Genomic DNA, 21655 nt, shown 5'->3' with positions numbered 1-21655 from the left:
GTCCAGTGGAGGGCAATGGAAATGATTAGGGGGTTGGGGCACATGACTTATGAGGAGAGGCTGAGGGAACTGGGGTTATTTAGTCTGCAGAAGAGAAGAGTGAGGGGAGATTTGATAGCAACCTTCAACTACCTGAAGGGGGGCTCCAAAGAGGGTGGAGCTTGGCTGTTCTCAGTGGTGGCAGATGGCAGAACAAGAAGCAATGGTCTCAAGTTGCAGTGGGGGAGGTCTAGGGTGGCTATTAGGAAAAACTATTTCACTAGGTGGGTGGTGAAGCACCAGAATGGGTTACCTAGGGAGGTGTGGACTCTCCATCCTTAGAAGTTTTTAAGGCCTGGCTTGACAAAGCCCTGGCTGGGGTGATTTAGTTGGGATTGGTCCTGCTTTGAGCAGGGGGGTTGGACTAGGTGACCTCTTGAGGTCTCTTCCAACCCTAATCTTCTATGATTCTGTGATTTAGCCCAGTGAGGGCAAGTTTGAACTGGATACTGAAGTATATGAATAGTTAGAGTAGAAATATTAAGTTTTATTTATTAACCATTAGGTTCCATTTGTGCAGTAATAGAAATTGTGTCCGGTTTGAGGGGAGTATCTCTAAAATATTTCCTGAAAGGTGGGTAAATTCCTCGGGGTGATGTGTAATACACTTGAAATAGTATATCAGATATGCCTTTTGGGAGAAGGCATTGTGAGAAGGATTGAGTGCAGGATTGGGAATCAGGAAATCCTGAGTTCTAATCCTGACTTTGCCACTGACTAGCTGTGTGACCTTACATGAAATGACTTGCCCTAATTTTTTCATCTGTAAAATGACGGTAATATCCACTTGGCACATGAGAAGGGTGTGAAGATTAATGAATGTTTGTGAAGTGCTTTGAAAATGTAGGAAGCAAATAACTCTTTTTTCCCAAAAGCGTTGCTTTCTATAGCTGTGGTTTGGGGGGGAACCCCCCCACCCCAGCTATTTGTTCAGTTTTTCTGTTTTGTGAAAGTCTAGAGCTTGTGTGAGCTGAAAAGCCATAAAGTATAACAAATATTTTGTTTGTGAACATTTAAAAAAGAAAACCAAACCTTATTTCTATTTGACACTTTTGATAGCATCAAGCAAAGACCATGCTCAGAAGACTGGTGCTCTCTGTCCTGGTTTGAAAACAAAGCTACAATCCAGCTATGGATTTCTGAGGTTCTCATCACCTATGTGATTCTGCTATCAGAGTAGGATTGAAAGAGCAGAAGTTTTAGCGCCTAGCCTGGAAACAGTTACATTAGAACAATACATACAGATAGTTACATTGTGCAGAACATCTGTATGGTAGTGGACCAGGCTAAGCCATGAGTAAGTGTCATTGCTAAACAAAGATCAAAACCCCGTCATGGTTTTTTGTGCTGGGTGGGTTATATGTTTAGAATGCTTCCAAGGATTTTGCAAATTCTTTAGGTAAAATACGCATCCTTGAGAATTCCTTTAAAGAAGGGAGTATAGTCTAGTAATTAAAGCTGGGAACAGTAGGAACCAGGACTGTTTAGTTCTTTTCTTGACTTTGTCACTGATGCAGTGTGCCTTTCACTTCATGTCTCTGTTCCTCAGTTTCCTTATCTATAAAACAAATATTTACCTCACAGGAAGGTTGAGGGTTAATTGTAAAACGCTAGAAGGTTAGATTGTAGAAGTGCAGGGTAATACTTAATAAAATACAGGAGATAAATTAAATATTAAAACAACTTGGCAGTCTCCTTTTAGGAGATGCTGCAGAACCTTCCATTTTGACAAAGTCTTTCAGTCATCACAAGAATGACACAACAATAACCCCTCCTTCTACCTGCCCCTTCTTCCTAAAACCCCTTCCCAAAAACAAGCAGAGACACCCAAAGGTAATAAATAAACCAACCAAAAACCTAACCATACTCCAAGCAGAAATTTTAGTAAACCCAAAGGGATTCAGAAAGTCACCTAGAAACTCTGCTATTGCCAATCAGTTTTACAAAGAAGGTTCTCAGTTGCTATGGTGATAGAAGCAGGATATTACCAAAATATACACAATATTAAGGGATAAAACTATTAATAGAAATATTATTACTAAATGTAAAGAATGTCAGTGAAAATACTTACACAGTTTCCTGCAGTGAGTGTATTGGAAACTTTGTACCATTTTGCTAAAGTAAAAACCAAGAAGTTAATTAACCTGGTTTTGGTGACCTAGCTCAGTGAAATGAAGAATTGGGGAAGGGAGAAATAAATTTAAATTCTTTGTTTTAATAACTGACATGTTAGTAACACAACTGAGAAGTTTAAAGAACACTTTACTTATATCTTTAGATAGGCCAGGGAGCTGAGAAATAGCTGCTGTTTGCATGGAAAAGCTTGATGACACACAGCTTTGCATTTCTTTCCTATAAATTTAAATAAAATACTTTTCTTAAACCTGTTATTAACTTTAGGAAAGAAATGAGTGAAATGCACACATTTAAAAACAAACAACAAAACTTTTATTCTGGGTGGAGGAAAAAACATGAATAGTGAGAAAATCCACAAAAGGGTGCTGCGAAATGCAAAATATTTTCCTGATTCTGCAAACACTTGCATAGGTGCTTAGCTTCACTTGTATAAGTAGTCCCAACCACACGCATAAGTGTTTGCAGGACTGAGGCCTCTGTTTTATCTGTCTGATCTCTCTGGTTTTTAATACATCACATATTGTAATGGCATCTGAATTAATACTCTGTGGGCTTATTACATTCAGTAATGAATTTTGGGAATGCCCTTTTTATTTCTCCTAGGAAACTTTTTTTTTTAATGCTATATGGAAAGGGAAATAGAATTAACAGAAATGGTAAACTTTGGAGGGATAGCTCAGTGGTTTGAGCATTGGCCTGCTAAACCCAGGGTTGTGAGTTCAGTCCTTGAGGGGGCCATTTAGGGAAATGGAGCAAAAATTGGGGATTGGCCCTGCTTTGAGCAGGGGGTTGGACTAGATGACCTCCTGAGGTCCCTTCCAACTCGGATATTCTATGAATCTTCTCTTGCAACAGATGTAGGTTGTCTTTTCACTACAAGCTAGGGGTGTGATTCCTCTGCTTGTGGACACAAACTTGCACTAGCTCTCATCAAGCTAGAATGAGTATAAATAGCAGTGTAGCCACAGTAGTATGTTTAGCAGCAGCAGAGGTCTGGGCACTGGTTTTAGGCGGGTTTGAACTTGGCACAGCTAAGCTTTGGTTCTGTTGCCCGTGCTGCTGCAGTTACACTACTGTTTGTGCTCCCACTAGCATGTGGACATGAGCAGAGGAATCACACCCCTAGCTCGTAGTATAGATGTAGTTGTAGAATAGAGTTCAGATCAATTAAATGCAGGCTTTTATTGTGGGTTTCCATATTTTAAGTGGATTCCAAGGTTGGGTAGAATCTTTTGACAAAGCTCTCTAAAGACTCTAGGAAGTCATGCTGGCTGGTAGCTCCAAAGGCTTAGTATCTGTTAGCACTGACGAAAGTAACAAAATAGAATCATAGAATACTGTCAACTTAAGATAGGTAATGATTACAGCTGTGATTTGTGAAATGAAGACTGGAAAAACCACTTGATAGCAAGGTCAAGAGCATGTCTTTTCATTTAATAAACTGATCTTAATATTGGTTTTACAGTAGTCAGAGATTTCTTGTCATTTCATTAAATTGCCAGATATGGTAAATTATGTAGCAATGTTACATGGCAAAACAGTTGAGAATTCAACATGTTACTTGCCCCTTGGAATGTTTTATTCTTTTGTAACATCTTTCACTTCCCTGTGAATGAAGAATGTCAAGATATGGAGCTTTTAAAATACCTCACTTTTCAGAGTGGCTGCATGTATTGCCCTCATTTGGTAAATATGCAAAACAATTTCCGTTCAAACTTGTGTTTTCACATATTCATAACTTCCTAAAATGTTTATTTTTGGGGGAGGAAATCTTCCATGTTTGATCTCTGCTAGAATGTGAAACTTACTTGAAGCAAATTTTCTTCCCCTGGTACAGACATGATGCTTTCTGCAGTTCCTGGAAGCGTTACTACTTTGCCACCTTTTGCAAATGTGCAACATGTGCTCCCCCAGGGCAGTCTCCACTGGTGGAGGCAGATCCCTGGCTCTCCCCACCCACTTGGGAGAGATTTGTCCTGCTGTCACAGCTAACCTCATGAAGTCCTTGTGCTTAGATTCATGCAAGGAGCAGATTAGGTGTAGCTTCTTCTCAGGGCTGTAGGGCTGTGGTGGAGAGGAAGGCTCATTGTGTTGTTTTTTTCTCCCCCATACCCTCTCCCTTTTACACTTGCATAAAACCAGGCACAATCCAGCTCTGATTGTTCTAAAGGCTTCTTTGATTCATAGATTCATAGAAGGTTAGGGTTGGAAGGGACCTCAGGAGGTCATCTAGTCCAACCCCCTGCTTGAAGCAGGACCAATCCCCAATTTTTGCTCCAGATCCCTAAACGGCCCCCTCAAGGATTGAACTCACAACCCTGCAATCACTGTAGGGAAAGTCAAAATGCCCATTGTGATCCCTGTAGACCCCGCCCACCCTTTAATGCCATGGCTCGTGAACCCCTACACAGGGAGCCTTGACAGCAGCAAGGAGCGGCTCAGTAACAGGCGGAGCCAGTGCAGAATGAGTGTGGAGCGTGCCCCTGGCCGCCCAAAGGGCCGCTGGCGCTCTCTGCATGGGAAGCTGGACCCGGCCGATGACAACATCCCCACGGCTATATCCGCGTGCTGTACCCTCCACAACATCTGTGAAGGGAAGGATGAATGATTCACTCAGGCATGGAACTCGGAGGTTCAACACCTGGAGGCTGAATTTGAACAGCCAGAGAGTAGGTCTATTAGAGGGGCCCAGCGCAGGGCTGCAAGGACTAGGGATGCCTTGACAAGTGTTCATTTGGAAGTATTTATTCAGTACTATCAGAGGCTGTTATCCTAAATTTATTTTATGTATTGTGAAAGGTCCAGTATTTTAGCCTCCATTCCTCCAAACATGTATGTACATACATAGCTTTACTTAGGCAACTAATTGCATTGAACTCAACAGAACTACATTTACGTTTTGTAATTTTGTTGTCAATTGAGACCTGCCTGTGTGATGTTAAATGGACATGTTCTCAGGTAATTTAGGCTCAGTAATTAGATTTTGTGCATGTTTTTTAACAAAAAGGCTTTTATAGATCCCTCTAATTAGAAATACTTTGCTTCATATTTAAATGGTTCCCCTGTAATTTTCACAGATCAAACCTTGCAACATTGGGGTAATGCATGAGAGCCAGGAAGTGAAATTGACTAGTCAATTTTCAGTGTCTAAGCTGAATGATGTATAAAAAGTAAGTAGAGTAAATATTGAAAATAAATTTTTTAAAAATTTCCCTAGGTGATATTAATAACACTGATAAGGAAACCAGGGGGGTAGGCAGGAGGATGGAGAAACTGTTGTAGAAATGATAATTTCGCTTTAGAGTAAATGAGGGTGAGGGCGGGACTTCAGCAAGTTACTATGTCCTGCCCTCCTGCCACAATTATCTTTGCGACCCAGAAGGTGCTGTCAGTGTACTGATCAGCAGCACATTGTGACATAAGCATTTGTTTGAATGCCTTGACTATACAAAATAGATATTAAAATCCTCAAGCAAAACATGAACAAATATCTTCATTATTTATTAACCGTGGAGAAATCAGGTAATTCTTTGAAATTTTCATTATTGTGTATTTGGAGTTGGCTTGTGATTTGATGTGGATTTCAGTACATGAAGCAGTTACAGAGAAATGCTTTCTACAAGCAAACTTTTGTCTATTGAAGTATTTTTGTGTATTAACATCATACTTCTATCCCTCAGAATAGAATCCTGTCTAAATAAATAGACTACCCAAAACCTCAGTCCTGTTCTGGAAGTTATAGATATATAATATTTCCAGTATTTTTAAAGATCTGATCCTTTTCCGAGAAACTAACTCATAGGTTCCATGCTTAAAACCACCTGAAGAATGTTGTACTTACTAATTGTGGTATCTGGAAAGATTGAGCTGCAGGTGTTTGAAAATTGTAAATCAGTTATTTTGTTCTAATATAGGCTTTGAGTCAGTGAAATGTCTTTTTTTTTTTTAAATACAGTTTGAGTTTTGCTTTTAGTCAAACTTTTTCAACAGATAACTTGATTTTTTTTAAACTGTAACACCCTCAAGTTTCAAAACTGCTCTTTTTATATGTCAGTTAACTTCAGTTTTGTTCTTCTAGAAGTCTGAATAACTGACTTTCCACTGAAGTACTACATCTTTTTAATTAAGTGCAGCACAAGACATAGAAAATAAGGTTGTTTATGCCCTAAAGAGTTTAAAGAAATAAAAAGCAGATACTAAGAAGAAAGGACCTAATGAGAAACCCAGAGGGAGGAATTGACTTTGAAGATTAAACAGAGAAAAAATTGTTGCTTCTGGTGGCCGTTATGGCAAAAGTGAGCTTCTAGGAGATACTTGAATGAGAAGAGAGGATATCAGAATATTTAAAAGATCCTTATTTTGGTTCCGCTAACTGTAAGCAAGACTTAACTTGCTAATAATTATTTGAAGTAGCAGCTTTAAGTTGACATGCCATTTTTGTAGTGGGCTCTGAAAACTTTACAGGTGCTTTTGTTTTCTGAATCAGAGAAAATTACTCTCAGCTCGTGCTTTTTCAAAATAGTTAATTTAAACTTTATTTTTTTAATACTGGAGGGAAAATAATTATTTTAAGCCAGACTAATTGGATGTCTTTAGATTTCCTCTTTAAGAATTTAAACATATTTAAGATCCTGTCACAGGGTGTAAAAAAGTTACCAGACAACTACTAATCTGTCTGGTACGAAAGATTAGGGGTAGGAAGGCCACTTTGATCTAAGGGCAACAGTCCCAGTATTTACTTGTCTTCCCTTTGTGCACTCTTTTTCTGTTAAGTACACTAGCACTCTTTAAATATAGTTTTATATTTAAATTCTTTGTGGTGGTCTATCGCAACTTTGAAAATTTCCTTCTTACTGAGAGTCTCCCCTTTGGAATGATTTTTTCCCGCCATAAAGTTTGACGTTAATCTGGTGGTTTTTATATCATTCACATTATCACAGCACAGGGGCATTAATAACTGTTGCAATGGAAAACGCATAAACTATTGTTTTTGTATATGCCTGACAAACAGTGGATGCTATCATTTATTTTTTTTATCTGTTATTTTGGCCTCTTGCATCTTTTAGCAATAAAGATTTAGCTGACATTGCAGAGGTCTGTGTGAGGCAGCATAGAAGGCTGCAGCCTCTTTCACAGCAGTATTGTCTCTGAAAGTGCCCTGAGAGTAAAGCAAGCACTTGGGTAGAGATGCCCTCTTGTGAACTGGAAGCAAAAAGAGAACTGTCAAGATGTTCTTGGTGGAGGCTGTTGATCTTGCTCCCTCTCGTGGCTTCTTAGGCCTGATCTTCATTAGGAAAAAAGGTGGCTTTTTACCACATGTTAGCGAATGTGTGGTAAAATATAGTGTTCATTTTGACCTGCTAACATGTTAAAACCCTGCCTTGTCCACAGTAAGTTAGCTAAGATGGGAGGAGGAGATGCAAACTAACCTTTTTTTCTAGTGTGGATGCTGTGACACTGCACGCCATATTCTTCATAGTGATATTAGTATGATATAATTATATCATAGTTATATATTTTATGCAAGGCAAGGCACGTGAGGTGTCATTGGAAAGGTTATGGTTTGCTGAATATATCCTTTTTACATGCATGTATCATTTTTGTATCTGAAGTTATGAATATTGACTATGTATCTATTTCAAATGTAGCTATTCCTGGGCAACGCCCACTAGGCAAAATGCTCTCTGTCTAGATGGCTGGCTGGGAAGGGCCCATTCAGGTTAATGAGCCATTAGGAAGAAACAATAGGCCTTAGGAGAAGCTTAGCTCCCACCTGGTGAGCCTTCCTGTGAGTGCTCCAAACAGCCCGTGAGGAATGGCTGTGGGACATGTGACCAGGTCACCTGGTTCTGGACTCCATCTTGGGATGTCAGTATTTTTCCACGGACTGGTGTGGGAACCAAGCTTTGAAACAAAGGGTTCCTGCCATATGCAAAAGCTATATAAGACAGGGGAGTGACATCATCTTGGTTGTCCACTGACTACGCACCCAAGAAGACTCCTGGAAACACCTGAGGAACAAAGACTGAACTGGGGGAAGTGCTGGACCCAGGCTAAAGGGATTTTTAGCCTATGAATGGAACACCTGGGGATTCCAAGCTGTAAGCATGTGTAGCTTGCCCCTTAAGAATCTGCAGCCTGCTTGTGTCATCACTTAGGATGAGGATCTGCTTTTCATATCCAGTCTATTTAATATATTAAGCTTAGTTTGCTGTTTTGTTTATCTGTTTTGATCTGTTTGCTATCCCTTATAATCACTTGCAATCTATCTTTTGTGGTTAATAAACTTGTTTTTGCTTTATCTAAAACCAGTGTGTAGGAGTCATAACTCGGGGAGAAAGCTGTTGCATGTTCCTCTCCACATTGAGGGAGGGGGCGAATTTTATGAGCTTACTCTGTACAGTTCCCTGTGCAGTGCAAGACAGTATAATTTTGGGTTTATACTCCAGAGGGAGTGTGTTCCTTAGGAACTGGCTGAAGCCATCCCATGCAGGGGCCTGTTAAAGAACCTGCCTTCATGTACTGCAGCTGGGTGTGTCCCTACCTGTATGTGTGCTGGTGAAAGTGCAGGCTGAAGCCCAGAGGGCTTGTCAGCTTGTCAATAACAGTACTGTACAGTGTAGAAGGGAGCCCAGGCTGGTGGGTCAGGGGGCTCAGTGGTACCCCAGTTCCAGGTGGCACCCTGGGGGAACCTGTCACAGATGCCCCCTTGAAGCCTGAGTTTAAAGTGGGCACTGCCACTTTGAAATCTACTCAGTTTAAAACATAAGTTAAATTAATTAGATAATGTGTCTGCTCTGATTCCCCTGCCAGTGATTTTACAATTACACTTTGCCTTTTAAAAAAATAATCGCATTTCTCTGTTCCCTGTTGCTGTGTGAAAGGTCCACACAAACAGGAGAAACTGCTTGTCTCTACAGGGGAAAGCATGGAACTTACAATACAGTAAGTGCTGTCAGATGTGCTAGGTAAGCAAACTTGAAAAAATACAGCGATATTTCTCTAATCTTTCACTTAGACACATTGGGTGTTATTTGTAGCAATAGTACGTTGAAAAAATCAGACAATTTAAGTGAGGCAGTTTTGTCAAATCTCTTGCTAAGGCATTGTCTTCTTTTATTCTTCTGTTTATAAATTGATACTTTTGTAATGCGCTTGGATGCTATGGTGTTAGGTGCACTATCAATGAATGAATAAACATGCAGGTAAGACTTACACACGAGGAGCAGGTACATTGAATAAGAAGGGTTACAGTGTGAGTTTTCTGACTGCAACTGAAATTAAATAAAAAAAGCTTGCTTTTGGTTCCTCTTATGTACCCCCCCCCCAAACCTACTTAATCTGAACCACTTATTTGAAATGTTCTACTATTAATTATTTTCCGCCCTTTATGGGATTTAAGCTCCCAAACTCTGCTTTGGGTATTTGCGAATAAGGGCTTTGCCAGAAGTCACCATTTCCACCAGCACATACTTGTGATATTTTATCACGAAGTTCAACCTGCTGAGCCAAGCCTTTGTTGCTAGGATGAAATCTTGCCATTTTCACAGAAAAGCAAAGCCTCTTGTGAGAACTGCTTTTCTCTTTCTAGAAATATTAAAGCTAAAGCTCAAAAATATTCTTCCAGTGGGGATAATTTTTTCTGGTAATTGCAGTGGTTGTCGGGATGGTCAGCACTAACATTGTGAACATAAGCATGGTGTTAATCTAGCACAGTTGCTCTGGCTGTCACAAAAATGGCTGTTTTTGTCTGAAAATGTTTCCAAACCGCTACCTTGAACAGTTAGATGCCCGAGACTGATAGTCACTGTAACAAAAGATTAATGTCTTGCTTACAAGTCTGGCATTGCGAGACTTCAGTTGCCCAAAATTTTAATATTTCTGATTCCCCTGCAGCTACCTCTTAGCTCCTCTAGTTTGTGCTGCCTTTGAGAGCAAGATATTTGCTCCCTCTTGAGCAATACAGATGCAAAAAGCAGCCTGTTTTCTTCCCAAATTATAAACTTCAGTGGTAGGAATTGATCAAACAGAAGGGCTCTGTATTCCAAATAAAAAGCATGTTATATACACACTCCTAGGTTGCCTTTAAACAAAGCATCTATTGATGCAGAATGATTCATTGGAAAATAAATTTTTAAATCAAATAGGCGACCTTGTACTGGCTGCATCATGTTTAATAGATAATGTCAGTCTTCGTTTGCGATCTTCATCTGTGTTGCAAAAACTAGAATGCCCATTATACTGGAGAAGATGCTACAGCCTTTTGCTCCTGGCCGAAAAGAAGCTGTTTGAATAACATTGCCATTGCAGAATTGACACCCCCTCCATGCCCCGCTCCCCCCAAAAAACCCAAACAAACAAAAACCCAACACCACCAGCATAACTACAACTGAGGGGGGAAAAACCCTAACTTTCTGTGGAAGCCTGTTCCACATTTTCTATTCTTCTTGCCCAGAAAAGTTGTTTAAGTGGGATTCATTTCAAAGCACACTGGTCTCTTCTGGAATACATCTGAGTTTAGTACATTTTCTGGCTTTAGTGACAAGCATTTATATAGAGCTATAACATGTTTTTTAAAAGGAATTTTTTTTTGATGCATTGGAAGATGTATATTAATATGTTCATTCTAAGATGTATTTATTCTTAAAATAATTTGAATTTTTTTTAAAAAGTGTCTTAATCATAATTAAACTAACAGTCAGACAGGGAGTTGCTATCTCAAGTTTGGTTGCCCTGTGATATTCCTGGGAGACTTCTCATCAAAAAAGAGAAATTTCATTAAGTAATACCTTTAATCTGCCCATTTTGTTTTAACAGAATTATCATAGGGTTATTGTATAGCTGAAATAACTGCAAAATAAGTGATCTAGTTTCTGCTATCTTCCTTAACTGTAAAGATTTTTCTTAAATGTTTTATGTACTGAACTGAAAGTAACAAATGCAAAAAGCAAATAGGGGTGTTTTTTTTTTTTTTTATATAATGGCCAAGATTTTTAAGCATGTAAAGTTAGGTTCCATATGAAGTCTACAGTATGGTGCTTAAATAAGTGGCCTGACTTGAGGCAGCTTATTTAGTTTGCCTTACTCTAGACATTCACTCTTAAAAAAAATCTTTGCTTGTATTTCTAGTGCATTATGCAAACACATCACAACTGAAGGTAACAGTCCTAAGTAGTATAGTGGAGCTCACTTAAGCATGTGTCTTATACAGGAATAAAGCTGATCAGATACCACATTTTCTGTGTAATCCAATCAAACTATCCACCGACACACAAAAGAGCTCTTTTAAGAAGAAATCTCACAAGACCCTTGATATTTTCAGGGTTTATTCTGTAGCTGACCAACTGATCATTCCACTAAAGTAAAATGTGTAAAAAATAAAATAAACTGATTTGTACATTAGAATATCACAATACAAACTGCATTAGTCTAAAACCTGGTCGACACGTAGATTTTTGTACTGGTGTAACTGTTTCAGTTAAGGGGGTGGCTTTTACTTATACAGTCCTGGCGTGGATGAGTTATCCTGACATAAAGCTGCCTTACATCAGTGTTTGGCTACACTTGAGAGTTAGAGCGCATTAAAGCAGCCCTGGGCGCCCTAACTCATGACGCGTCCACACTGGCAAGGCACATAAAGCGCTCTGACTCCGCGGCTGGAGTGCTCCTGGTAATCCACCTCCACTAGAAGCTCCCTGCTGCAGCGCCGCGATGCCAGTGTGGATGCCCTGGTCTATTAATGCGCTCTGATCAGAAGTGTCCCACGATGCCTGTTCACTCTGGTCATCACTTTGAACTCTACTGCCCTGCCCTGAGGTGACCAACCATCAGACCCACCCTTCAAATTCTCTGGGAATTTTGAAATTCCCCTTCCTATTTGCTCAGCCAGGCATGGAGTGCTCTCAGTGAATCTTTCCTGGTGACCATGCTGCCACACACCAGGCAAGCCCTAGTATGGAGCAATGGCGAGGTGCTGGACCTCATCAGTGTTTGGGGGGAGGAAGCTGTCCGGTCCCAGCTGCGCTCCAGCCGTAGGAATTACAATACCTTCAGGCAGATATCAAGGGACATGATGGAAAGGGGCCATGACCGAGACGCACTGCAGTGCAGGGTTAAAGCGAAGGAGCTGTGGAATGCGTACTGCAGAGCTCGCGAGGCAAACTGCCACTCCGGTGCTGCCCCCGCCACCTGCCGTTTCTACAAAGAGCTGGACACGATACTTGGGGGCGACCTCACCTCCACTCCGAAGACCACTATGGACACTTCAGAGTCCAGTTCAACAAGGCAGGAGGAGGAGGAAAGTGGGAGCGAGGGTGCTGAGGAAGACGGTGACAGCCCGGCATCCCTAGATACATGCAGCCAGGAGCTGTTTTCAAGCCAGGAGGAAGGTAGCCAGTCGCAACAGATGATGCTTGGGGAAGAACAAACACCAGAAGAGGTGCCTGGTAAGCGGCTTTTATTTTGGGAAGGAAGTTGTTTGGTGCGGGCTCTTGGGGCGAGGAGGGTTGCAGGGTTAGGGCTGCATGCACGCCTAGATGCAGAATAGGGTGTTGATGTGCTCTATCACATCGTGGTAATCGGCCTCAGTGACCTCTTCAACGGTCTCATGCAGAAACTGGGCAATCCACTTGTGCAGGTTCCTTAGCAGAGCAACTGTGCTCCTTGTCCCAGTAAGACTAACATGTCCGTGCCACTGTGACGGGCGGGGGGACCATTGCTGCACACAGGCAAGCTGCATGTGGGCCAGGACGGAAGCCACATAGTAGTAGAAGATTCTCCCTTGCTTCCCAGGTCACCCTCAGCAGCGAGATATCTTCCGGGACGAACTAATCCTGTGGAAAATGTGGGGACAGTGTTCAATATGGGGCCCCCTGCAGCTGTTGGCTCTCCCCAAGGTACAGAACCCCAGAGGACAGTATGGCCATGAACCAAACAGTCCCCCTTGCTCCTGTGCTTACTCAACATTTTCGGGCTCCTGTGGGTTGTGTGTGCTTGCTTTGGGATGGTCACTTTCTGCTATTGTGTACACTGTACTTTAAGTACGGCCAAATCATTTCTCTGTCTGGTGTGAACAATGCTGACTCTAAGCGTTGTATTATGGCTTTACAGATGCAACCTTGAGATCCTAGCCATCCTTGTTATCAATGGCAGAAAGACTCCAAAGAATCAGGAAGCGGACATGTAGAAGTAAAGAGGACATGCTGCATGAACTAATGCAGCACTCCCTTAATGAAAATCAATAAGTGCAGGAGTGGTGGGAGAGTGAAAGGAGGGTCCACCAGCAGAATGCGGATCGCCAGCACCAAAGTACGGAGCGGCTGCTAAGCATCATGGAACGCCAAGCAGACTTGATACAGGTGCTGGTAGCAATGCAGGCGGAGCACTTTGGTGCCTGTCCCCCTCTGCAGCCCTTTTCACAAAACTCTTTCCCTTGTGCCTCCATGTCACGGCCAACCCACTTTCCCCAACATCCAGGTTCTTATCACCACCAGCTGCCTCCAACACCTGTAGCTTCACCACCCAGCCCTGCAAACTACGACGCTTACCCACTGCATTCAATCCCCATCACCTTGCAGTATAGCCATCCTGAAGTGCAGCACTCATTGCACAGCACTCCAGACAGGAAGGCTGAGTATGATAGGACATATGCAAATCTGTGATTGTACCGTTCCCCACCCAACCCTGTTCCCTTGTCCCAAACAGCACAGATATGTCATGCCCTTTCTGTTTCCCAAGCAGTTGTTTCTTTTCAATAAATGAATTTTATTTTCAAAAAATGAATCTTTTGGCTTTGAAAACAGTCTTTAATATTGCATTAAGTAAAAGATACCGTAGTCCAGGAAAACAACAGGCACTGCAGGTCAGCGCATCCTACGAAGCACAGATTCCTACTAACATTGGAACCACTGCACTTCAGTCCTATGCAGGGCACCAAACATTACTGATGGCTTTCAGTCTCAAATTGCTCCCTCAAGGCATCCCTAATCCTTGCAGCCCTGCGCTGGGCCCCTCTAATAGCCCTGCTCTCTGGCTGTTCTAATTCCCCCTCCAGGTATTGAACCTCTGAGTTCCATGCCTGAGTGAATCTTTCACCTTACCCTTCACAAATGTTGTGGAGGGTACAGCACGCAGATATAACCGTGGGGATGTTGTCATTGGCCAGGTCCAGCTTCCCATACAGACAGCGCCAGCGGCCCTTTAAACGGCCAAAAGCACACTCCACAGTCATTCTGCACCAACTCAGCCTGTTGTTGAACCGCTCCTTGCTGCTGTCAAGGCTCCCTGTGTAGGGTTTCATGAGCCACGGCATTAAAGGGTAAGCGGGGTCTCCAAGTATTATAATGGGCATTTTGACTTTCCCTATGGTGATCTGGTCTGGGAAGAAAGTCCCAGCTTTCAGCTTTGTGAACAGGCCTGTGTTCTGAAAGATGCCTGCGTCATGCACCTTTCTGGACCAGCCTGCGTTAATGTCAATGAAACGCCCACAGTGATCCACAAGCGCCTGGAGAACCATAGAGAAATACTCCTTCCAATCTATGTACTCGTAGGCTAGGTGGGCTGGTGCCAGAATTGGAATATGCATCACCTCTGTCACCCCGCCGCAGTTAGGGAAACCCATTTTTGCAAAGCCAGCCACGGTGTCATGCATGTTACCCAGAGTCACGGTTCTTCTGAGCAGGATGCGATTAATGGCCCTGCAAACCTGCATCAACATGATTCCAATGGTCGACTTCCTCACTCCAAACTGGCTAGCGACCGATTGGTAGCTCGCTGGAGTTGCTAGCTTCCAGATTGCAATAGCCACCTGCTTCTCCACCGTCAGGGCAGCTCTCAATCTCGTGTCCTTGCACCTCAGGGTAGGGGCGAGCTCAGCACACAGTCCCATGAAAGTGGCTTTTCTCATCCGAAAGTTCTGCAGCCACTGCTCGTCATCCCAGACTTGCCTGACGATGTGATCCCACCACTCAGGGCTTGTTTCCCAAGCCCAAAAGCAGCATTCCACGGTGGTGAGCATGTCCGTGAATGCCACAAGCAATCTTGGTTCATATACGTTATGTGAGTCAACATCATCGTCGGACTCCTCACTATCAGCTTGTAGCTTAAGGAGTAACTCGACTGCAATTCGTGACGCGCTGGCGAGACCCATCAGCATATTCCTCAGCATTTCGGGCTCCATTCCTGCAGACCGAAAGGGAAGACAGAGTGTGCAGTACAAAAACTGTTGAAAGATGGCGCCAAGTGTGGATGGAAGCACAGGGATTGCTTGGATGCGAAGCGATGCATATTGGGGCATTGGGACGGGACCCAGAATGCCCCGCACTCCCCCGCCCCCTTCCCACAAGCCACAGTGCCAGAATGGGAAGAGGTGCTCTGTGGGATAGGTGCCCATAATGCACCGCTCCCAATGCAAGTGCTGCAAATGTGGCCATGCCAATGCGCTTGCAGCTGACAGTGTGAACACACTGCAGCGCTTTCCCTGCTGTGCTCTCCAAGGGCTGGTTTAACTCTCAGCGTTCTACATCTGCAAGTGTAGCCATGCCCTAACAGTGTAACTTATTCCCTGTCACATACAGGAATAAGCTATACCGGTATTAGCACTTTTATATAAACATGTCCTTGTACCACTTTGACAATAGCGGTGTCATTAAAGCAGTACAACTTCTGCGTGTGGACATGCATCACTGCCATGATTCACTGACCCTTGGCAAACGTTTAGATGCTGTCCCCATACCTCTTTCACAGCTGCTTGTTAGACATCTAATATTACCCTAGTGCAAACTGCCAGTTTTCCTCCAGTTGTCTTAAAATGGTGTACACTGGACTGTGGGTCTTCATCTTGTTCTAGAGTATAAGGACTGGAAAGAAAAGCTTTGCTAGCATCTCGGGTCACCCCACCACATTCTTTCTCTCTGTGATGTTGTAATAGGCATTTTTTTTGCTACGGTGGGGGTGAGGGGGAGGTTACCAGTTGCATTAATGGTGGTAGGTAGTTCAGTACAATTCTCATCCTGAAGATTAAGCAGTTTGTTTCTGGTTTTACTCCTGTTTTCCCCCCAAGTCTCTTCCCAGTTTCTTCTTGTTAGACTGAGGCCTGGTCTACACTTAAAATTTATACTGGCATCAGGGGCATGAACCCTGCCACTCCCTCCTGCCCCCCTGCAACATAGCTATGCTGACAAAACCCCCAGTGTAGACGCAGCTAACATTGTTTGGGGAAGTGTTGCTCTCTGAGGGCAGAAAAACTCCTTCTGTTGGTGTACGCTGCGTCTACACTAGGGGGCTATACCGACACAGCTAAGCCAACATAGCTATGCTGGCATAGGCTCTGTAATGTGGACACAGTGAGAATGTGGTCTCTGACTACCTTTGGTTTTATGTACCACCTCCCTCTGAGGTGTCTTCTGCTTTGGAGAAGGGGACACTGAGGCCTGATTTACACAGAAAAGTTACATCAGCATAGCTGCGTCTATCAGGTGTACGCAGCGCTAATTCAATGGAGGATTTGTTTTGCTGACCTAGCGATGGCTTCTCGTGGAGGGGAGAACCCCTCCCATTGCTGTAGTGAGTGTCTACACTGAAGTGCTACAGTGGTGCTGCTGTAGCATTTTAAGTATAGTCTTAGCCTGAGGCTCTCCATAACCACCTTTTAAAATCCCCGTAGGGCTCACTCAGCCCTTCCTCCTCCTGGGGAAGATAAATTGAGGTCAGTTCATGTGGTGTAGCTGTCTTTTCAGTTAGGTATTAAACACGGAAGTTCTGTCCACCATGTATGGATGTGACACATTTTACGGCTGGTAGATTGCCACCCTTACTCAAAGATGGCTGCGTTGCAGAAGCGCTGTCTATATTTGATTTGTAAAGCACTTTGGGATCTTTCAGGGGGGCGTATGCTATGTAAATGTAAAATAACATTCATTCTTTCAAAGTAATGCCCTGAGTTCCTAATGTTGAAGACCGTTTGAGCTGTCACTCGGAACGTAGTGACGTACCGCCTTTGCCCACACAGTTCCTGTGCTTTCAGACTAATTATTTTGTAAAAGGCTTTGAGAGACTTGGAGTATGAAAGGCATTTCATAAAACCAGTGTCTCTATTCCACCCACTTGCGGGCTCATTCTGTAAGGTGCTAAGCGCCCTCAATTCGTACTTTCAGTGGGAGATAAGGGAGCTCAGCACCTTTCAGAGGAAGCACACAACCTTGTATGGTTAGGCTTGTAAGCATTTGAGGAAGAGATGTAAATTGCCCATATCAGCTTGTTTGATTTTTTTTTTTGATTCTGTGACTCCTTTGCATCACTATTAGGGCCCTGATTTTCACCTGCTTTATGTACCCACCTGTGAGAGCCGGCTTTGTTACTGTCCCACTGGAGAAGGAGAACAGGACAGGGTTGCTTTAGAATAAGAGCATCCAGATTTTACAAGAGCCATAATGGCAATTTGTCAGCAGCCAGAGGGCTGCACCTGATTTGCATGACTTACCTGCAGCTTCAAGTAGTCTGTAAAATGGATTGTGTTTTATTTATAGTAGCAAGTTCATCACAGCTAACATTGTGAAGCTGTGTGCCGAAGTGTAGTATTCCAAACCTGCCACTGAAAAGTGTGCCAAATTTGGATACCCTGGTTTTGCAAGGGGGGAGAGCACCTATGGATTTGCCAGTGCTGCATATGTGAAAGATATAAAACCTCATCTTTCCACAGGGGATGGGATAGGCCTGTGGGAGTGGCTGGAGAGGCAAGTGTGTTCTTGTCGTTGAAGATCTGGCAGTGCGGAGAGGCGTAGGTGTTTTGACTACCAACTATCTGTGTCTTCCTCTGTCCTCTGGGTTGCTCCTCCTTCCTCTGCTAGAGCAGCCCTATCCACTGTCTGACCTGTCATTTTGGAAATGTGTCATGTTGCAAAGGTTACTCCTGTTGCCACATTTTCATAGGGTGGGACTGCACTTTCCAAAAGATGCTGCTGGGCAGGACAGTCAGAAGTTACAATACAACATTCCCAAAATCCATTCCATTTCTAGGAGGTACAGTGGACACTCCCACTTCTAAATGCCATCCCTTTTCCATGCTGCCTGAGAAGCAATGTCACATTTGCACACGCTGTGCGCAATATGACTAACTTGGCAATAGCCAGCAGAAAACATCTATAACTGGACTTTGGAAACAGATTAATACATGGGTGGGCAAACTATGGCCCGGGGGCCACATCCTGCCCTTCAGAGATTTTAATACGGCCCTCGAGCTTCCGCCGGGGAGCAGGGTCTTGGGCTTGCCCTGCTCTGGCGCTCCAGTTATAGAATCATAGAAGATTAGGGTTGGAAGAGACCTCAGGAAGTCATCTAGTCCAACCCCCTGCTCAAAGCAGGACCAACCCCAACTAAATCATCCCAACCAGGGCTTTGTCAAGCTGGGCCTTAAAAACCTCTAAGGATGGAGAGTCCACCACCTCCCTAGGTAACCCACTCTGGTGCTTCACCATCCACCTAGTGAAATAGTTTTTCCTAATAGCCACCCTAGACCTTCCCCACTGTAACTTGAGACTACTGCTCCTTGTTCTGTCATCTGCCACCACTGAGAACAGCTGAGCTCCATCCTCTTTGAAGCCCCCCTTCAGGTAGTTGAAGGTTGCTATCAAATCCCCCCCTCACTCTTCTCTTCTGCAGATTAAATAACCCCAGTTCCCTCAGCCTCTCCTCATAAGTCATGTGTCCCAGCCCCCTAATCATTTTCATTGCCCTCTGCTGGACTTTCTCCAATTTGTCCACATCCCTTCTGTAGTGTGGGGCCCAAAACTGGACACAGTACTCCAGATGTGGCCTCACCAGTGCCGAATAGAGGGGAATAATCACTTCCCTTGATCTGCTGGCAATGCTCCTACTAATACAGCTCAGTATTCCATTGGCCTTCTTGGCAACAAGGGCACACTGCTGACTCATATCCAGCTTCTTGTCCACTGTAATCCCCAGGTCCTTTTCTGCAGAACTGCTGCTTAGCCAGTCGGTCCTCCAGCCTGTAGCAGTGCATGGGTTTCTTCCTTCCTAAGTGCAGAACTCTGCACTTGTCCTTGTTGAACCTCATCAGATTTCTTTTGGCCCAATCCTCCAATTTGTCTAGGTCACTCTGGACCCTATCCCTACCCTCTATCATATCTACCTCTCCCTCCAGCTTAGTGTCATCTGCGAACTTGCTGAGGGTGCAATTAATCCATCATCCAGATAATTAATAAAGATGTTAAACAAAACCGCCCCCAGGACCGACCCCTGGGGCACTCCGCTTGCTACCAGCTGTCAACTAGACATCGAGCCATTGATCGCTACCCATTGAGCCCAGAAGCAGCGGCACAACCCCACTCTGGCTCCTACACGTAGGGGCAGCCAAGGGGCTTGGCACTCTGCTCTTGCCCCAAGTGCCACCCCCACAGCTCCCATTGGCCGGGAACCACTGCCAATGGGAGCTGCAGGGGCGGCGTCTGCGGACGCGGCAGTGTGCAGAGCTGCCTGGATGCACCACTGCGTAGGAGCTGGAGGGGGGACATGCCGCTGCTTCTGGGAGCTGCTTGAGGTAAGCGCTGCCTGGAGCCTGCACCCTTGACCCCCCTCCCGCTCCCCAACCTATATCCCCCTCCTGCCCTCTGAACCCCTTGATCCCAGCCCAGAGCACCCTCCAACACCCCAAATCCTCATCCCCAGCCCCACTCCAGAGCCAGCACCCCCAGCCAGAGCCTGCACCCCAACCGCCTGCCCCAGCCTGGAGCCCCCTCCTGTATACTGAACTCTTCATTTCTGGCCCCACCACAGAGCCCTCACCCCCTCCCACAGCCCAGCCTCCAATTTCATGAGCATTCTTGGCCCGCCATACAATTTCTATACCCGGATGTGTCCCTCAGACCAAAAAGTTTGCCCTGGATTAATAGAATGAGAGTAGGCTGACAATTTTCTGGTGCAAGTGCTAGAGGAGCCAACTGGGGGGGAGCTTTTCTTGACCTGCTGCTCACAAACTGGGAAGAATTAGTGGGGGAAGCAAAACTGGATGGGAATCTGGGAGGCAGTGACCATGAGTTGGTTGAGTTCAGGATCCTGACACAGAGAAGAAAGGTAAGCAGCAGAATACGGACCCTGGACTTCAGGAAAGCAGACTTCGACTCCCTCAGTGAACTGATGGGTAGGATCCCCTGGGGGAATAACATGAAGGGGAAAGGAGTCCAGGAGAGCTGGCTGTATTTCAAGCAATCCCTATTGTGGTTACAGGGACAAACCATCCGATGTGTCGAAAGAATAGTAAATATGGCAGGCGACCAGCTTGGCTTAACGGTGAAATCCTTGCGGATCGTAAACATAAAAAAGAAGCTTACAAGAAGTGGAAGATTGGACAAATGACCAGGGAAGAGTATAAAAATATTGCTCGGGCATGTAGGAATGAAATCAGGAGGGCCAAATCACACCTGGAGCTGCAGCCAGCAAGAGATGTTAAGAGTAACAAGAAGGGTTTCTTCAGGTATGTTGGCAACAAGAAGAAAGCCAAGGAAAGTGTGGGCCCCTTACTGAATGAGGGAGGCAACTTAGTGACAGAGGATGTGGAAAAAGCTAATGTACTCAATGCTTTTTTTGCCTCTGTCTTCATGAACAAGGTCAGCTCCCAGACTGCTGCGCTGGGTATCACAGCATGGGGAGTAGGTGGCCAGCCCTCTGTGGAGAAAGAAGTGGTTAGGGACTATTTAGAAAAGCTGGACGTGCGCAAGTCCATGGGGCCGGACACGTTGCATCCGAGAGCGCTAAAGGAATTGGCGGCTGTGATTGCAGAGCCATTGGCCTTTATCTTTGAAAACTCATAGCGAACGGGGGAAGTCCCGGATGACTGGAAAAAGGCTAATGTAGTGCCAATCTTTAAAAAAGGGAAGGAGGAGGATCCTGGGAACTACTGGCCAGTCAGTCTCACCTCAGTCCCCAGAAAAATCATGGAGCAGGTCCTCAAGGAATCAATCCTGAAGCACTTACATGAGAGGAAAGTGATCAGGAACAGTCAGCATGGATTCACCAAGGGAAGGTCATGCCTGACTCATCTAATCGCCTTCTATGATGAGATTACTGGTTCTGTGAATGAAGGGAAAGCAGTGGATGTATTGTATCTTGACTTTAGCAAAGTTTTTGACACGGTCTCCCACAGTATTCTTGTCAGCAAGTTAGAGAAGTATGGGCTGGATGAATGCACTATAAGGTGGGTAGAAAGTTGGTTAGATTGTCGGGCTCAACAGGTAATGATCAATGGCTCCATGTCTCGTTGGCAGCCGGGATCAAGTGGAGTGCCCCAAGGGTCGGTCCTGGGGCCGGTTTTGTTCAATATCTTCATTAATGATCTGGAGGATGGTGTGGATTGCACTCTCAGCAAATTTGTGGATGATACTAAACTAGGAGGAGTGGTAGATACGCTGGAGGGCAGGGATAGGCTACAGAGGGACCTAGACAAATTGGAGGATTGGGCCAAAAGAAA

General features: G+C 44.3%; 1 protein-coding gene across 4 annotated transcripts in view; it reads left to right on the top strand.

Annotated features, from left to right (window-relative positions):
* Positions 1-21655, top strand: part of REXO1 (RNA exonuclease 1 homolog) — a 79163-nt gene that overhangs the window by 5252 nt on the left and 52256 nt on the right. The window contains exon 1 of one of the 4 annotated variants that reach the window (XM_048831013.2): positions 5556-5697. The exons of 2 other annotated variants lie outside the window; for them this stretch is intronic. In XM_048831013.2, coding sequence (XP_048686970.2) covers positions 5655-5697 — 43 coding nt within the window. In that variant the 5' untranslated portion in view covers positions 5556-5654. Of the gene's footprint in view, positions 1-5555; positions 5698-20523; positions 20663-21655 lie in introns of those variants that run through there. One more of the 4 variants, XM_048831011.2, reaches the window with a different exon arrangement.

Source organism: Caretta caretta, chromosome 25, assembly GCF_965140235.1.
Source record: "Caretta caretta isolate rCarCar2 chromosome 25, rCarCar1.hap1, whole genome shotgun sequence".
Lineage (NCBI taxonomy): Eukaryota > Metazoa > Chordata > Testudines > Cheloniidae > Caretta > Caretta caretta.
The sequence above is the reverse complement of the archived record's forward strand: the minus strand, read 5'-3'. Positions and strand labels throughout refer to the sequence as shown.